This window comes from Chlamydomonas reinhardtii, chromosome 2 (assembly GCF_000002595.2).
Source record: "Chlamydomonas reinhardtii strain CC-503 cw92 mt+ chromosome 2, whole genome shotgun sequence".
Lineage (NCBI taxonomy): Eukaryota > Viridiplantae > Chlorophyta > Chlorophyceae > Chlamydomonadales > Chlamydomonadaceae > Chlamydomonas > Chlamydomonas reinhardtii.
This window is the reverse complement of record NC_057005.1, coordinates 186,174-201,970: the sequence shown is the minus strand read 5'-3', so window position 1 is coordinate 201,970 and position 15,797 is coordinate 186,174. Positions and strand designations below refer to the sequence as shown.

The following is a 15,797-nucleotide window of genomic DNA, read 5'->3' as shown; positions in this document are numbered from 1 at the left end:
AGCCTACTGTGAAAAAATAGTACAATGGCGGTTCTAGGACAGCTCCGACTAACCTTCAACTAACTCGTGTACGGCACGCCAACCCCCCTCAGCCGTACAGGAGTGAGCATGGCAGTCGGCAGCTGCGCGAGTGTGAGCAGGTAGTTGTACGGTTGACCGGCTCGGAAGCTACCTGACTGTGGTGGCGCACACGGGCAGTTGGTGCTAATCGGCAGGCGCGCGAGTGGGAGCTGGCAATTGAGCGCGCACGCGTGGGAAGCTGCGTCTGGGCACAATGGAGCACGGCGGGTGTGGCGGTTGGCGCGGCGCGTGAGTGGGAGTGCAGAGTCGCGCGCGTGTCGTTTGGGAAACTGCGTGTGTGTGTGAGCTGCGTGTAAACTCAGAGAGACGCATGGGGCACGAGCAGGCGGGGCGCAGGGGAACTCGGCGGAAACTCGGCGGCGGCATTCCGTTACAGAGAAACAGCACACTGCTGCGACATGCTCATGGGCTCAGCGTCGCTGCCAGCGCCACCAGCGGGCGGCTCAGAGCCTCAGACCCCACACGCAGCTCACCGCCCTCCCCGCTCTGACCCGAACTGCCAGCACCCAGCCCCAGCCCTGCGTCGATGCGCGAGATGACCCTGCCGCACGTGCCCCTGCCCCCCCCCCGGCGCCCACCGCAACCGCCATCGCCGCCACGCTGCCCTGCTGCGGTATGGGCGCTGCGCGTGACGGCGGCATGGACGGTTACTGCTGCTGCTGTGCGCCTGCTCAAGAGGGACGGGGAGCGCCAGCGTGGGCGGCGGCGGTCCCTTGAATGATGATACCGTCTGAGATGGAACTTGACTGTACAAAGGAGTCAAACCACGGGCCGCATGGCTGAACCACGAATTGTGGTAGTACTACTGCCTTGTTTTACATAAGTCCCAAGCTTCTTGCACTGATGACCTCAAGGCAGGTAACCAATGCAAACTCAAGGCAGACAGGTGTTGGCTTGCGTTCTTCATGCTCCTTGTCGCGCATTGGTTGCGTTGTGTTCGCATCTCACACTACCGGTACTAATGCGTATGCCTAGGCCTCCCTCTCATCTCAGACTCCACGTTCGGTGACAAAACTGAAATTGTTGTAGCCCTGCATGGCCTGCCAGTTTCCACCGGACACCCCTGCCTCACCACACACAAACAACCACAAACGCGCTAACTAACTTTGTACACAACCTTGGTCTTCACTACAACCCTGATTCACATGGTGGAAGAAGCGCGTTGCTTTGCGCAGAATGAAGACAACTGCTTCTTGAAAATACAGTTCCTAGTACTGTGTCATGCTGTTTTGCAGCATCATACCCCTGTCCAGTGTCCACCGAGGCACCATATCCCTTCAGATGCCAGGCCACGTGTGCATGATCAATCTATATAGGCATCCAAAGTACTCAATCTCATGACTCAAATGCATGAGTTCAGAGTGCATAGGAATTCAGGTATGTTATGTTCTCCTCATTCCACTTATTTGCAAGCTTACCCCATCAATTCCGCCACCAGTTCCCATCAGTTTTGCCAGCCCAAACCCTTCACCAACCGCTTGACGACGGGCATCAGCAGCAGGACAGCCGAGAGGACGAAAGATAGCGCCGGCCCCGCCAGCACATCCAGCCAGCGCTCACTCTTGCTTAGCGTGCGCCCTCGAGCTTGTCCTCATTATTAAAGCATACAAGGCCCCCAGAGCCTCCACAAGGACGTCTGCGCGGAGTGCAGGCAGGTAGACAAGGGGTGTCAGCTTTGTACAGCTGGAAAATGGGCTGAGCCCCCGTACGCTTGGGATGTAACAGGCGCGTAACGCCCCGTCAGAGCCTCCATGCCGCTACGACGCGCAGGCGCATCGGCTAGGGACACTCGGGTTGGGGCCGTGCGGGATTTCCACGCCACGCATGCGTGCCTTGTCACGTTCCCAAACACCCCAAGCACTTCTTTCGCCTCCTGCCATACTCAACACCTCCCCGGCGCCCCACGCTCATACGCCCTTCCAGCCCCAGCCCCAGCCTCAGCCCCAGCCGCGGGAACAGAACCGCTGCGCATCAGCATCGCACTTACCGCGCGGAGGCTCCTTCTTTTGCAGCTCCACGCGCACCTCCTCCATGACCTCCTGCTTGATCTCCTGCTTGATCTCCTGCTTGAGCTCAAGGCGCACCAGGTCCTTGAGCTGGTCGATTAGCTCCTGCGGAATATCGCTCATCTGGAGCTTAGGCGGTGTGGACATTTTGAGGATCTTTTGCAGTCTGAGTCGACTCTTGGAAAATGTGATGTATGTACGGCTGTTCAAAGTTCAAAAGAATTCTACGTAATAACAGTCGGTAAAGGTCGGAAACGACCGCCGTCTGAAGTGCGAGGCCAATTCGGGGCCAATTGTCAATGTGGTCAATTTGGTCTGTTTCGGCCAACAGTTGCATAGGTTATACGAGACATAAAGAAGGTTATATTCATTGCGCCACAACTGCCTTTTCTCGGCGACCAGCGCCGCGAGCATGGGCCGCGAGACAAGACACAATCATACATTGGCAGTATTTCAAGCCTCTGCAGCATAACGGCCTCGGACTTTCTTGGCAACCTGGCCGCGACCAGCGGCAAGGGTGCAATTTGGCCTGTGACAGCCGTGGCCATGGGAGGCCCATGGGCGGAGGGGTCGCAGCTGCCATGGAGCTGCAGAACAGGCAGCCGGAATGTCTGTTTGTATGGTGACGCTGGGTGAAGACAGCGATGAGGTGAGTAGCAGTTGGGATGGTCGGAATGTGTGCACGGTGTGCGGGCATACGCACTATCACCGTTGGGATTCGCGCCGCTATGGCTATGATGCATGACCACATCCCCAAGCTCATAGCCAAAGTTTTTGAGGAGGTGAAGCAGTCTGGTCAATGGCCTCCGGAAACTGCGAGCCGGCGTGCAACCCCCACCAGCCCCGACAGACACGCACACACCCCATCCACAGTAACGGCCCGGCAGCGCCCCCGTCAGGCCTTTGCAACGTGCATCCTGTGCCTTTGTCTTTCGAGTCGCCAATGACAGGCTAGATCAGCCTGGCGCGCATGAGCATGGATGCATGAAGAGGCAGGCCGCCGCGTGGACTGAAGCTGAAAGTAGCAGGGCCCGGTAAGAATGCGGATGTTACAGAGGGGACAGTCCCAGCACCCGAAGACGCCGAGCCATCACATGCTATCAGGGCCCAACATGACTCCACCAACCCCGACTTTGCTGCAAACCCTCCCGCGGGCAAAGTCCGTGTGACTCCGCGCACAGTGAGTCCTAGCCGGTAAGCAAGGGGCAGGGAAGTCTGCAGCCTGGGCACTTGGGCAGCCATCTCAGACCATGCATGTTTTTATGACGGGCTCACAGAAATAGAATAGAAGTAGTTGCACCCCACCTAGGTGGTAGTGTAGGTTAAGGGAGCGGGGGGTGATGGTACACCCCCGCTACCGGGGAGAGAGGCGGGCGTGCAGGCGGGGCCTGCCCCCGCCACGTTGTTTGCTCCCGCCGAGGTCGCCCAAGTTAACATTCTGGCAGGCGGGTGCTGTCGGCGTAGTCGGGTAGGTGGTCTCGTGATGTAGCGTCCATGACCATGTATCCGCCGCCGTGTTTGCCGCGGGACAAGGTGCGAGCGATTGTTTGGACGGCTATGTTGTGGCGTTTAATGTACATGGCGCTGAGTTGTGGGTTGTAGCAACCCCCGAGGATATGGCCACCGGAGTCGGCGGCTCCGCATAGGGTTTGAACTGCTGAGTGCATTCGGGTTTATACGCGGGCATAGTCAGCTTGCAGGGATGGTAACCTTAGAGAACAGATTCAAGCGAAACCGCCGCCAATTTAAGAAACGTCAAAGGAATCGCAAAGAGACACGAAGTCTGTAGGAAGGAGGAAGAGAAGCCTGCCAAGAACAATAGCAAAACAGACGACCGTCTATGACACGAGCACAAGACACCTAGACACAACGAAGCCCATGCACCTCCCCGCCACGCGCAGCGGTGCGGTAACGTTCACCTCCGTCCTGGAAACACCTCTAGGGATCCTAGAGTTTACTCCCATAACACTCCGGTTCACTTGTACCTGCCCGCAATCAACAGCAACAACACAACCAGCCTCCAACACAATGCTCACCCACTTTTTGCTGAAACACAAGCACGCATACACCAAACACATGCACTGAGGATGCAACTTTGGGGCAATGAGGGCGGCCCGCACGCATGACCCAGCCTCACTGGCCCCCTCACTGCAGGCCACCCGTGGGCTCCAGCTGGCGCGCACTATCCGAACGCCCCCAGGCGGAGAGCACTCCCCTAATCGTAGGCCGCGCAGCAGGCTCATCAGGTACCCCGGCCCTGCTTCCCAGTAGTCCCCATTGCGCCGCAGCAGCTGCAGGTCTATTAGCTCCATGCTCTTTCTCTGCCATACCAGCAGAGAAGAAATGGCCACCAGCACGGTCGCAGCTGTGGTGGACGTGCCCTTTACTGTGTTTCGTGGCACCACGGTGGTCAATGGCGACCTGACATGCGACACGATGGTGCTGGGGGGGTGAACTGGTGACCAGCCAGTTTACCAATGGCCATCCATGGGGGCCCATCGTGATCAACGTACAGGGCCAGATCCACTACAAGTCGCTCCTCAGCCCGCCGGCGGTGCCTGGAAGGAAAAGGTGGCTGTAAGCGGTAACACGCGGCACACGACCTTGAACCCCTGAGGGGATATCGTACAGCACCCGGAGGGTGCGTGACACGCGTGTGGGTTTCACACACGGCGGATGAGCCCATGCGTAAGTCCGCTAGCGCACGGAGTCCTACAAGTCTATTACAGGTGTATATCTTACACCACCAATCACACGGTTATCATATAGTTTCCTTGTTTCCCAATAGGAATTCCCATTAGCACCTTAGTTGTCGGAGAATACGTTCTACTCTCTCTCGGTAAGCACCTAGTATGTTCCTGTCAAGCTAGAGATAGCTTACAGTGGCCCTAATCTTCGGCACAACCAGTGGTGGCCTTGCGCTGCTGCTGACCGCGCTCTACCTGGCGTGGCGTGCCCTGTTCCTGGTTCCGGCGGTCCCCACAGCTGGCGCGGGACTGCTGCCTGGTGGCGATGGTGGGGAAGATGGGGGACAGAACGACTGTGCGTGACGCCAACAACGAGAACCAGAACACGAGGGAGGGGCAGCTACCCAGCGCCCCCGGCCTGCCTATGCGAGAGCTGGCACGGGACGGGCTTGAGGCGCTACGAGACATCTTTGCCCGCGGGCGCACGAGCGGTGTGGTGAGCCAGCCCCACTACAGCACCACCAACCCCGTATACGGCGCAATGCCCGAGTGGCTAGCCATGGAGCTTGCTTAGGTGCCGCCCGCGCCTGCGAATTTATCGAACACCCCCAGGTCCCGCAAGCGCTGCAGGGCGACTGGGTCCGAGTTGATGGCCAGCAGCAGGTCTGACACGATGTCCCCCACGATGGCGTTGATGTCAGGCTGGTGAGGCGCATCCACGATGCGGGAGTAGAAGATCTGTCCCTGCTTGTTTATCACCTCAGGTTGCTGCTGCCCCCTTGGTTGTGCACCAGCAGCCTGTTTTGCAGAAACACGCTGTTCACGCCCGCTGTACCCTGCACTGCCAAGTGCCCGTACACTGCCACGCCCTGCCTTATACTTGCATTGTTTCCCACCGTGTGGTTCACCTGCGCGTTAGCCGCCTGCAGCACACCTGACGTGGACAGATTAGAGAAGGTGGTGAGGTCATTGCTGAAGGCGCTGAGCGCCGTGGGGCGCCCGCCTACCTGCGCCCGCTGCAAGTTGCAGTAGCCAGCGGCGGTGAGCAGGCCGCCCGGCAGCGGCGGTGAGCAGGCAGCCAGCGGCGGTGAGCAGACCGCGCCACCGTGATTGCCCCAGGGAAGGAGGTCAGGTCGTTTGAGAACGAGCTTAGCTTCAGGTCGTTCGAGAATGCGCTCACCTTCAGGTCGTTTGAGAATGAGCTCAGCTTGGTCGGGCACCCCACCAGGTCCGCATACGTATACGCCGCATTAGCGTACCTGTCCGCGTACACGGTGCCGCCCACATCGAGCTCATACTGGGGTGCGGCCTGGTTGATGCCCACGCAATTGGTGTCCGCATCCAACGTCAGGAAATCAGGCAGCGCACCCGCCTACTGCAGCCCTGTGCCGCTGTTGTACCGGCTCATTTTCTGCTGGTGAATAGAGATGGCCGCAAGCAGCAACGCACCAGCACTACTCGGCGCAAGGGCCCCAAAGCCGGTGGTGGCAACACGCACGAGCCAGTCGCAGCGCGTGCACATCCACATCAACAACACGGCGGCGCCTAGGCGCCCAGCCAACACGCGCACCATGCAGCGGGGACTGCTGTTGGGACCCATGGGCCGGCGGGGGCTGCCGTACATGGCCGCGCCCAGCACCACCATCATCAACCAGATGCCCAGTGACGCCTACAACGTGCGCTTTGCCACGGACGCGCTGCTGCAGGGGCTGCAGAGTGAGGTGCGCGCGCTGAAGTCAGAGAACATGGGCCTGCATGACCACATCGACCAGGCGTGGGGTGAGGTGGCTGCAGCGTTAAAGCCTCCCTACACCACTGCCTCCTACCCGAGTGACAGCGACTTCACCAGCACCGCCTACGGCGCGGGTGGCAGAAGCAGCAGCGGCGGGTCTTCTGGCGGCGGGCCTCCTGCGCCTCACCGCGCGCCCAGCGTGCAGATGCAAGACGCCGCCAGCGCCAGCGCCGTGCCCATGCCCACGATGCCGCCCTCCATGCCGCCGCGCGGTGATGCGGCGGCGGCGCCCAATCCGCAGCAGGGCCTGGCGGCGGCGGCGGTAGCGGCGGGCCTGGCGGCGGCGCAGGGGCGTGTGCGGCAGGTTGTGTCGCGCATCGACGCAGGGCTGGGGCTAGGTGCTGGCGGTTCGGGTCAGAGCGGGGAGGGCGGTGAGCTGCGTGTGGGGTCTGAGCCGCCCGCTGGTGGCGCTGGCAGCAACGCTGATGAGCCCATGAGCATGTCGCAGCAGTGTGCTGTTTCTCTGTAACGGAATGCCGCCGCCGAGTTTCCGCCGAGTTCCCCTGCGCCCCGCCCGCTCGTGCCCCATGCGTCTCTCTGAGTTTACACGCAGCTCTCTCTCACACACACACACACACACACACACACACACACACACACACACACACACACACACACACACGCAGTTTCCCAAACGACACGCGCGCGACTCTGCACTCCCACTCACGCGCCGCGCCAACCGCCACAATCGCCGTGCTCCACCGTGCCCAGACGCAGCTTCCCACACGCGTGCGCGCTCAATTGCCAGCTCCCACTCGCGCGCCTGCCGACTAGCACCAACTGCCCGTGTGCGCCACTACAGTCAGGTAGCTTCCGAGCCGGGCAACCGTACAACTACCTGCTCACACTCGCGCAGCTGCCGACGGCCATGCTAACTCCTGTACGGCTGAGGGGGGTTGGTGTGTCGTGCACGAGTTAGTTGGGGGTTAGTCGGAGCTGTCCTAGAACCGCCATTATACTATTTTTTACTGTGGCCCAGGGTTGCCCTAAGCTGGCCTTAGCTGTCGGCGTTGACCCACCGGCCGCCTGGGGGTGCGCCCCTGCTGGAGCCAGGGCATGACCCTTGGCTGGTCGCCGGATTCCAAACCCAGCGCAATGCATGGGACGGCTGGGAGTTTGCCGACTTCCTGCGCACGGACGGTGCCGCTGCATGTGTGGCCCTGAAGAAGGCCACTGCGGCTGGCGGCAGCGGGACGGGCAGCAGCCCGTCGCGCGGGCGCGCGGGCAGCCGAGCGCGCGGACGTGGCGGCAGGCGGGCGCACAGCAGCGGAGGGAGCGGCAACGAAGACGGTGGCCAGCGTGGGCCCCGTGGCGGGCCGGGCCGGGCACCCGGGGACAACCCAGTGCCGGGCGTGGTCGCGGCTGGCGATCCGCTTGCTGTCTTTGAGCTGGCATGCGCATCGTGGGCGTTGATCCCGGCGTAGGCAACTACATACCTGGTGGCCTGTGTCGGGTCAATGCCAGGCTTCTCACCGCAAAGCTGCAGTGGCCGGCCACGAGCCGCGCACGTCTGGCGTGGCCCAGATGGCCAGGCTCCTGGGCCTGCCCAGCCCCCACTGCAGCGACGGCGGAAGCGGTGGCGGCGACGGCAACAGCGGCGATGGCAGCGGCAGCAGCGGCGGCAGCAGCGACAGCAGCGACGGCGTCGGCGGGGGCAGAAACGGTGGTGGCGGCGCAAGGGGGGCGGGAGGTGGAAGGGCAAGAGGCGAGGGCGGCGGGTCACGCGCCAGCACACGCATCAGCGTGCCGCAACAGAACGGCGCCGCCAGCAGCGCGCCTGCTGTACCCGGCTGTCAGGCGCTGGCTACCGCCACTGCACAGGCCAGACAGGCCGTCGGCTGTGGCAGCAGGCACGGCTAGAGGAGCAGCCAGCGCTCAAGCGCTGTCAGGCGGGGATACCCAGCGCGCGGGTGGCGTCGGCAGCTGAGCATGAGCTGCGAATACGCCACCTTTACTCTGGAGGTGGCGTGGACGCGGCGGCGGCTGCCGGGTCTGCGCCTGCGCCGGTGCAACAGTACGGGCTGTGGCACCTGCTCCGTTTCTACCGGCAGTGGGGCCAGCGGCGGTGGCGCCTGACTGTCCATGTGCGGACGCAGAAGGTGGGGGTTGAGGGGGGGGACCAGCAGATGCACCCACACCAACTGCATTGCGCTGACGCTACACCAATGCCACGGGTACAGGTGCTGGAGCACACGGCGCAGCAGCTGGCTGGTGGAAGGCCCAAGGAGGAGGTCATTGTTGGCTGGGGCAACGCCAACACTGGCTATGGCGGTTGCATCAGCAGGTTGGGGCGGGTGTAGTAGGATAGTCGGCAAAAGACACACTAGATGCCCCAGGGCGCCGTCCGCAGGGCTATATACTTGTGTGTCGTAGAACTTCCGTGTTCCGCCCACAGCGGGGCCCAAACCGGGCACTGCTCCGCCTGCTGGTGGACAAGTACGCGCACCTGGTGGTGTACGTGGACGAGTTCTACACATCACAGGCAAGATGAGAGCAGACGGGTTGGAATGAGTAGACAGGTGGTCGGGTGGACAGGATGGGGCTCGTGTACAGGTAGCCGGGTAGCCAGCAAGGTTCACACTGTACTCCTGCCCCCTCCCTCCCCAGGTGTGTGCGAAGTGCGGGCGGCGCTTACTCGACGACAGGCAGCGCTGCCTGCAGGCGGTCGTACCATGGGGGGGCTCACGTGCTCACCAAGTCCAAGTGTGCAACCACTGCGGGACGGTGTGGGTGAGTCCACTTTGCGGGCGGGCGGCTGGCTGGGTGATGGCTGGCTGGGTGACGACTCAGTGGGGCTCAGTCGTGGGATCAGTGGGGCTCAGTGGGGATGACACGTGGATGACACGGCTCAGTGGGTAAGGGCTCAGTAGGGCTCAGTCAGGCTCAGTGGGCGATGGCTGGGTGACGGCTGGGTGACGGCTCAGTCGTGGGCTCAGTGGGACTCACTCACTCTACCCTCCCGACGGTGCAGGGACGTGACGTCAACTCCGCAACCAGCATCCAGCACGCGCTGGTGGAGATGCTGCTGGGGCACAAGCGACCTGCATCGCTGCAGACTGGCGGCGGCGGCAGCGGCAGCGGCAGCGGCAGCGGCGGCGGCGGCGGCGGCGGCGGCGGCGGCGGCGGAAGCAGCAGCGGGGGCGCGTGCGCGCATCTTGGTAGCGGAGGGGACGGGAAAGGCCACATGGAGGAGGAGAGCGCAGCGCCGCCCAAGAAGCGGCGCAAGCGCGCAGGCTGAGGAGCCGGCTGGTGTCTAGGTAGCGGTCCGCGGTGGGGCTGGCAGGGCATGCGTAGCGGCATGACAAGTAGTGCGGCTGTTGACAACTGTGCTGCGTCTGGCCGCGGTTGGCTCTGCTGTGGCATCGCGATTGCTAGGCACCTGGTTTGGCTTTGTGCCTGTGGAAACCGACCCCGGCTATGTCCGGGCGATGAGGTAGTTCGGCCTCAGACTGTGGAGGGGCTCAGCCCCTTTTCCAGTGACCGGGGAACACTTGTCCCCTTGTAACCTTACACGATCAGTGCTGCGAGGAGTGAATGAGCACAAAGAGCGCCAGAGACGGAGGGAGCGGGCGTCAAGGCGGGCGTAGGAGGATGGCCACTCGATGCCCAGCACGCTGGTCAAAGCTGGCGCTATCATAACTACCTTGCGCCATCCTGGATTTGTCAGTCGTGGAGTAGACCCTCGCGGCCCTCGCCCCGCCCGCTCGCATCGCCCGCGAGAGCCCTCCTCCACGCCTCCCCCCGTTCCCCTTCACTACCGAAGCCCCTGTTGGGCCCGCCCGGTCTCCCTATTCTAGTTCCCGGACTAGCACCAAGTTCCCGTCATCCCATTTCTCAGTGGTGCACGATTGGGGAGGGGAGATGGGCAAGCCTGGGGTACTGCGTAGATGTAATCCCAACTGACCCGGAGCGTGAGGAATGCGCATCAGCAAACTTCTAGCCAGCCAGCAACTTGTCGGTACAATAACTCTGGCGTTCGACCAGCCATACACTTCTGCTCTGCCGCTGCAATTGTTTGCCGTCTGCTTGGGGTATGGGTGTCAGCTGCACCCTACGGGACCTCGCCAACCTGCCTAAACCCTGTCCCATCGCACACTCCAACACCATGTAACAATCCCCAGTTAGGTGCGTCCCCTCGTGGTGAACCTAGAACCATGGTCTGAGGCCCCCATGATTGCCCCACCATACTATTTAAGCACGGAAGGACAGGCGGCAGCTGGCCGACTGACCTGGTACTCGAGAGGCAGGTTGCGCGGCTATCCCACGAACGCAACGACCCCTTTGTCTCCTCAGGCACTCGCATAACACCTTACGCAAAACTAACGTTTCACGAGTCGAAGGCCAGCTGTTTCTATGGTTGGCGGTGAACCGGACAGAAATTTGGTCGTCTCGTCTCCTAAGCCCTGCCTTGCCGCTCAGAGTGTTCCACAGACAATAGGCCTTAAGCCGTGATGAACGCAATCTTCAAGCATCAGTAGAGTCTGTCTCAATTAATTTTATTCGTAGCGCTTTGAGCTTTCCAACGACTGATTATCCCAAATGTCCTCTGTGTCTAATGGAAACTCAGGAGCTAGTACTGTCGGAGGCCTTCAGAAGGTCGGGTAAACTTGACGGAATCGGTGCCCACTGGTTGCTGCCCGACTGCATGGGCCTCGCAGTGACACTTCCCAGAGCCGACTTAACAGGTACTTCTTGCATACTAGTGCCACATTTCATACAGGTTTTACTGTTAATACGCGTTGAAGTACTGCGAAAGTTAGCACACAGAGGTTTGCTGGAAACGCGCCCAAAAGCAGACAGAAAATGCGCACGCAAAACTCTGTGATGGAGTGCCCCCGCTCCATGGTTGGGAGAGTCATCGGTGAGGCTCGCCGACGCGTAGAGCCGACGGGACAGGGCAAGCCCGAGCTGTACTGCAAACTTTCGCCTGCTTCGTCGTTGGGCGTATCCCACAGGCAAGTCAGGCGAGACGGTGAAAGCTCTTCAGACCTATACTGGCGCCACGATTCAGATTGATCAGAGCGTGGACCCGACGCGAGTGTCAATTTCAGGTAACGTGCGGGCTGGCCGAGGCAGCAGCGCCACGATACTTGGTTGATCAGGCGTGCGTATCGCATGGTTGTGGGGCACGGCGTGGTTCATAAGCGGGCAGGAGGTGCTCGACCGCCTCTCAAATGCCCAGTGGCCGAAGGTGCTGACCCCTGGGCGCTCCCACCTGCAGGCGCTGCGTACTCGGTAAACCTTGCCGTCAGCATTATTACGGATATCATCCGGGGTACGTGGGCGCCAAGGCGGGGGCGGGGCGGGCCCACAATCTGAAGGCTCCGCTGTGGTGCGAACTTCCCAGTTAGTCTCAGCAACGCAAGGGGACTGGAAGGAAATATTGCCGTTGTACTTCTGGGGCAGCTCCATCTGCTCACTGGAGCTCGTGGCTGACCCTCGACTCGACAGCGGGAAAACACCGCCATCGCGAGTTCTGTCATCTAACGCCTGCGAGCTCTTCCTGCGCACGCAGGGAGCTTCAAGGGCTTCGCTCTGCTTCGCCAAGCGACGCGACCAGCCAATGGACGCAACGGGTATCCCGCGTTCACAGAGCCCCGGCCTGTTTACGCCCCCGGGTGAGGCCGACCGCAAGCCGGGAACGTCGGGAACTTCTGCACAGCGCGCATGTTACGGCTGACAGAAGCCCTGCACTGGCGAGGGAGTTGGGTGTGCAAGTCAGCCCCCAGTTGCTGTGGGCACTAATGGGGGGTTCTGCAAGGCGCAGGACAGTGCCGTGCGGCGCGCCGCACGCCTTGCTAGTGGCACACGGCAGTGCCCACTCCACTCTGGCTGATATGTCGACATGTGCCTTACAGGTATGGCCTCATTCCGGCCTCTCAGCTGTACGACGACCGCACCGCGCCGCCGCCCATGGGCACGCCATACGGCCTTCGGCCTGCCGACTCCCTGCAGCACGTGTACCCGCTCATGACAACCAGCCTGCCCACACAGAGCGTGTTGGTAGGTGTCGTGCAGCTTGGTTGGGACTCGGAATACAAGTAAAGGCGAAGCGTACCGTGCCGTCGAGTGCTGCTGGAGGGTTGCCGGTTCGTACATGCTGCTGGTCCCAGCGAAATGCACTACCGGTACGACCCATCAGCGGCCGTGCATGGCCGAGGCTGAGGTGTCCAATGCTGCTGTCGTCGGCGCCGGTCTCACCTTGGTGCACGCCCGCGCTGCTTGTCCGCAGACGTTGCCATCGGACGCGGCACTTGCGCAGCAGGGCACCACTATGTCGCTGGTCAACGCGCAGCTGCAGCAGCTGGCCATGCCCGCCGGCGACATCAGCGGCCTGTCCGGTGAGTCAGCGGCGCACCTGTGGGTTGGCGGCGTGGTCCTCGGGGGAAGGCTGCGTACTTGAGGGTACTACGGGGTGGGAGCTCGAACGTCATGATGGGACGCAACACAACTATTTTCGCTGAACCGGCTTGCTTTTCATTGTTGACGCCGCTAACCCTCCCCGCGTTTGTGCACCTTCGTGCCTGCTGTCGTACAGGTGCCGGCGGCGGCATGCAGTACGGCGAAGCGGCCTACATGCCGGTGCTGCCGATGGGCGCGGGCGGTGGCCACGGTGGCCAGGGCGGCGCGGGCCTGCAGATGAGCCAGATGGGCCAAATGGGCCAGATGAGCCAAATGGGCCAGATGGGCACGTCCGAGGACTTCGCCATGAGCGCCTCGCACCGCCTGATTCAGGCGGCCGGCGGCGGTCGCGGACCCATGCGCCCCAAGAACTGGCTGGGCTAGAGCGCTTCGCTCGTGCGATAGCCACAGCAGCAGGCGCGCAGTCTTCCGTGAACACTTCTGTTTTGGTGTCTGCTGCTTCGGCAGCGGCACCACTGCTCGTGGATGCGTCGCCTGCGAGGCTGCAAGTCGCGGAACGTGCAGTGGAGAGGTTGTCTCTGTGACCGCGTCACTGCACGGAGGTCGTCAGCAGCTACGGATACGGAGCAGAATCGCTGGAGGTGGAGCGTGCACGCGAGCGCCGTGGGCGACGCTGTTGCAGTTTCGGGAGGCCAGAGTAAACCGTGGCAACATAAAGGAATGCGACGCCGCAGCTTGGCATGGATCGGACAAGCTGCTGGTGGCGGAGGACCCGCACAACATCTCCGGTCGACACGAGGCGGCGCGATGGCTTGTACGCCTCCGGCGGTGTGCCAGGATGTCTAGGACATGGCGGCAGCGCTGTGCGCTGCCATCGTGGCTGCAAGCCCGCTTGCCGGTACATATTGGGGCGTGCATGCAAACTAGTTATCGCACGTTTTTGTGCCGGGCAGGCGCGGCCGTGTTTGAGTATCAACCTCTGTGAACGCGTTGAGTCCTTGTGTGTGTACGTACGCAATTCTGCGAACGGCTTAGTAGGTATGCGCGCAATCAAGCGCGCATGTTTGGTGTCAAGCACCATTCGCTCCCCAACGAACGTGAGCAAAACACCACTGCGGAAACGGGTCCTGCTTTCCCAACATTGACCCCGGGCTCGTTGCGGCGCGAGTGTGCTTCACGTGACCTGAACGCTGGTCCCATAGTAAGAGCTAAGCTGCAATCAAGATGAGTGGTGAAATGCGCAAATGTTACTGGGGATGGAGCATGTGCAGACTGATTGCTAGCGCACAGAACGTCACGTCGATGGGAGTATTGCAATACACTGCGCCCCGATGTGTACTTATCCGTAATGGCGATGCGTTGTTGTTGCTCTCGCGTGTAGGCAGCGCAGGTAGTCTTTACGAATTGCGCCGCATGTTCAGCCCTCATAGCGTGCAGGCTCTCAGCGCAGTGTTTGCTGCGCCCACACTAAATGCTCAAGTTTGAATGCGTTTCCCTTCAGGGGCTGTGTGAGGCTCCTAGTTGACATCTGGGCTTTAGTATGTAGCCCGGTGATCGTCAATGTGTTCGCGTTTTGCGCGTATTGAGAGGCCGCCCTGTCACAGTCCCTTTTCTTTTTTCCTTGTCAGTATGGGCATCCGGTGTTCTGCGGCCTCGACGCAATAATAAGATCTGGGTCTGCGCAGGCCCAAGGTGGCGGCTGACAGGGGGAGTCGAGGTGTGCAAGCGGCTGTAGAAAGGATTGAGAATGTCAAGGAGCACACTTCGGGGATTTCGGAGAGCGGTAAGAGGCGTCATCATCGCCAAACGCTGCTTCCATGCACAAAATGCACGGCCGGCAGGTCCGGGGCTACATCCTGAGTGAGCGCACCCATCACACTGCGCCGTAATGCATTCGATGCGCGGCTTCGGCCGCGGCGTCAGGGTGTTGATGTTGCAGGAAGGGCCAACCGGCTGCGCGGGTCCTGTGACACAAAATCTAATGACTATAAAAGGAGACTCCCACAAGAAAGTACGTAGCGGTTTTCCGTGTGCATCAGTGTGTGCATCCATAACACTTGGTGGGGACGAGCGGAATTGGCACTGGGAAGTTCACATCTTCATGCTCTCAAGGTCTGTGGGGGGTCAACTAACGGTGACTCGGGGCCCGACAATGGGAAATTGTGACTGCAAAATTCTTCCCAACGAGTGGAATGTTGCTTCGATCGCTGCGGACGCATTGCATCACTATTGCTGCTGCAAGGGGCTACACCAATGTGAGGTTAAGGACGGAGGTTAGGAAGGGATTGAGGTGATTCAACGTGGCGTTGGCGTGCCAGGACGCACGAGGCACTGATATGCAGTCTGCAGGATTCACCGTTCGCCTTGAGCCTTTAATACGGCACATGTGTCCGGTGGAGGCCCGGGGCATGACACGTGTTGGCCGTATGTTCGGAAAGGATTTAGTGGGCATGATTGGCTCGTGCGTGTTGCACGTAGCTCGCGAATGGGAGTGTTCAGTTATTTAAGATTGTGGTAACGCGTGTAACACGTGAGAGATTGAGCGGCCTGTTCCCTGTAGTACAAGAGCAATCAGGCCATGAAGCGTATTACACGAGGTAGCAGTGGGAGCACAGGGGGTGCTGGGATTGAGCAACGACAGCGGCGCGAAATCTCCTTGTGCACAGCGTAAGTCAGGAGCACCCCTGGCGACAAGATATCTTCCCTCGCATGGGAAAAGTGGGCTGAGCTACGTATCTAGTCTGAGGCCGCTAGCGTCTACCTCATCTCCCGGACATAGCCGGGGTCGGCCACGCACGGCCCGCAATAATGTGTCAAGCCACGTCCCGCCGTCAAGCAACAGCACAGACAGCAATCAACCAAACAGCA

The 15,797-nt window shown here is 61.0% G+C and overlaps 2 protein-coding genes across 2 annotated transcripts; one reads left to right on the top strand and one right to left on the bottom strand.

Moving 5' to 3' along the window:
* Positions 1 to 884: 884 nt before the first annotated feature.
* Positions 885 to 2,361, bottom strand: CHLRE_02g074550v5 (uncharacterized protein). The gene is made up of 2 exons (XM_001701573.2): positions 2,069 to 2,361; positions 885 to 1,717 (listed from the first exon to the last, which is right to left on the bottom strand). Exons 1-2 carry the CDS (start codon positions 2,232 to 2,234, stop codon positions 1,638 to 1,640), a joined length of 246 nt encoding a protein of 81 aa, XP_001701625.1. The 5' UTR covers positions 2,235 to 2,361; the 3' UTR covers positions 885 to 1,637.
* Positions 2,362 to 11,250: 8,889 nt separating this feature from the next.
* CHLRE_02g074511v5 (uncharacterized protein) lies at positions 11,251 to 15,727 on the top strand. The gene is made up of 7 exons (XM_043059116.1): positions 11,251 to 11,427; positions 11,522 to 11,617; positions 11,788 to 11,841; positions 12,082 to 12,184; positions 12,425 to 12,569; positions 12,799 to 12,907; positions 13,105 to 15,727. The coding sequence occupies exons 1-7, from the start codon at positions 11,370 to 11,372 to the stop codon at positions 13,350 to 13,352; spliced, it is 813 nt and encodes a 270-aa protein (XP_042926750.1). The 5' UTR covers positions 11,251 to 11,369; the 3' UTR covers positions 13,353 to 15,727.
* The last annotated feature ends 70 nt before the right edge of the window (positions 15,728 to 15,797 follow it).

Bases quoted from the DNA above. Each gene is read 5' to 3' on its own strand.
- CHLRE_02g074511v5 (XM_043059116.1), top strand. From the start codon at position 11,370: ATGCGCACGCAAAACTCTGTGATGGAGTGCCCCCGCTCCATGGTTGGG. The intron at 12,570-12,798 runs GTAGGTGTCGTG...GCTTGTCCGCAG, and splicing joins TGCCCACACAGAGCGTGTTG to ACGTTGCCATCGGACGCGGC. The intron at 12,908-13,104 runs GTGAGTCAGCGG...GCTGTCGTACAG, and splicing joins CGACATCAGCGGCCTGTCCG to GTGCCGGCGGCGGCATGCAG.
- CHLRE_02g074550v5 (XM_001701573.2), bottom strand. From the start codon at position 2,234: ATGTCCACACCGCCTAAGCTCCAGATGAGCGATATTCCGCAGGAGCTA. The intron at 1,718-2,068 runs GTAAGTGCGATG...CACTCCGCGCAG, and splicing joins AAAGAAGGAGCCTCCGCGCG to ACGTCCTTGTGGAGGCTCTG.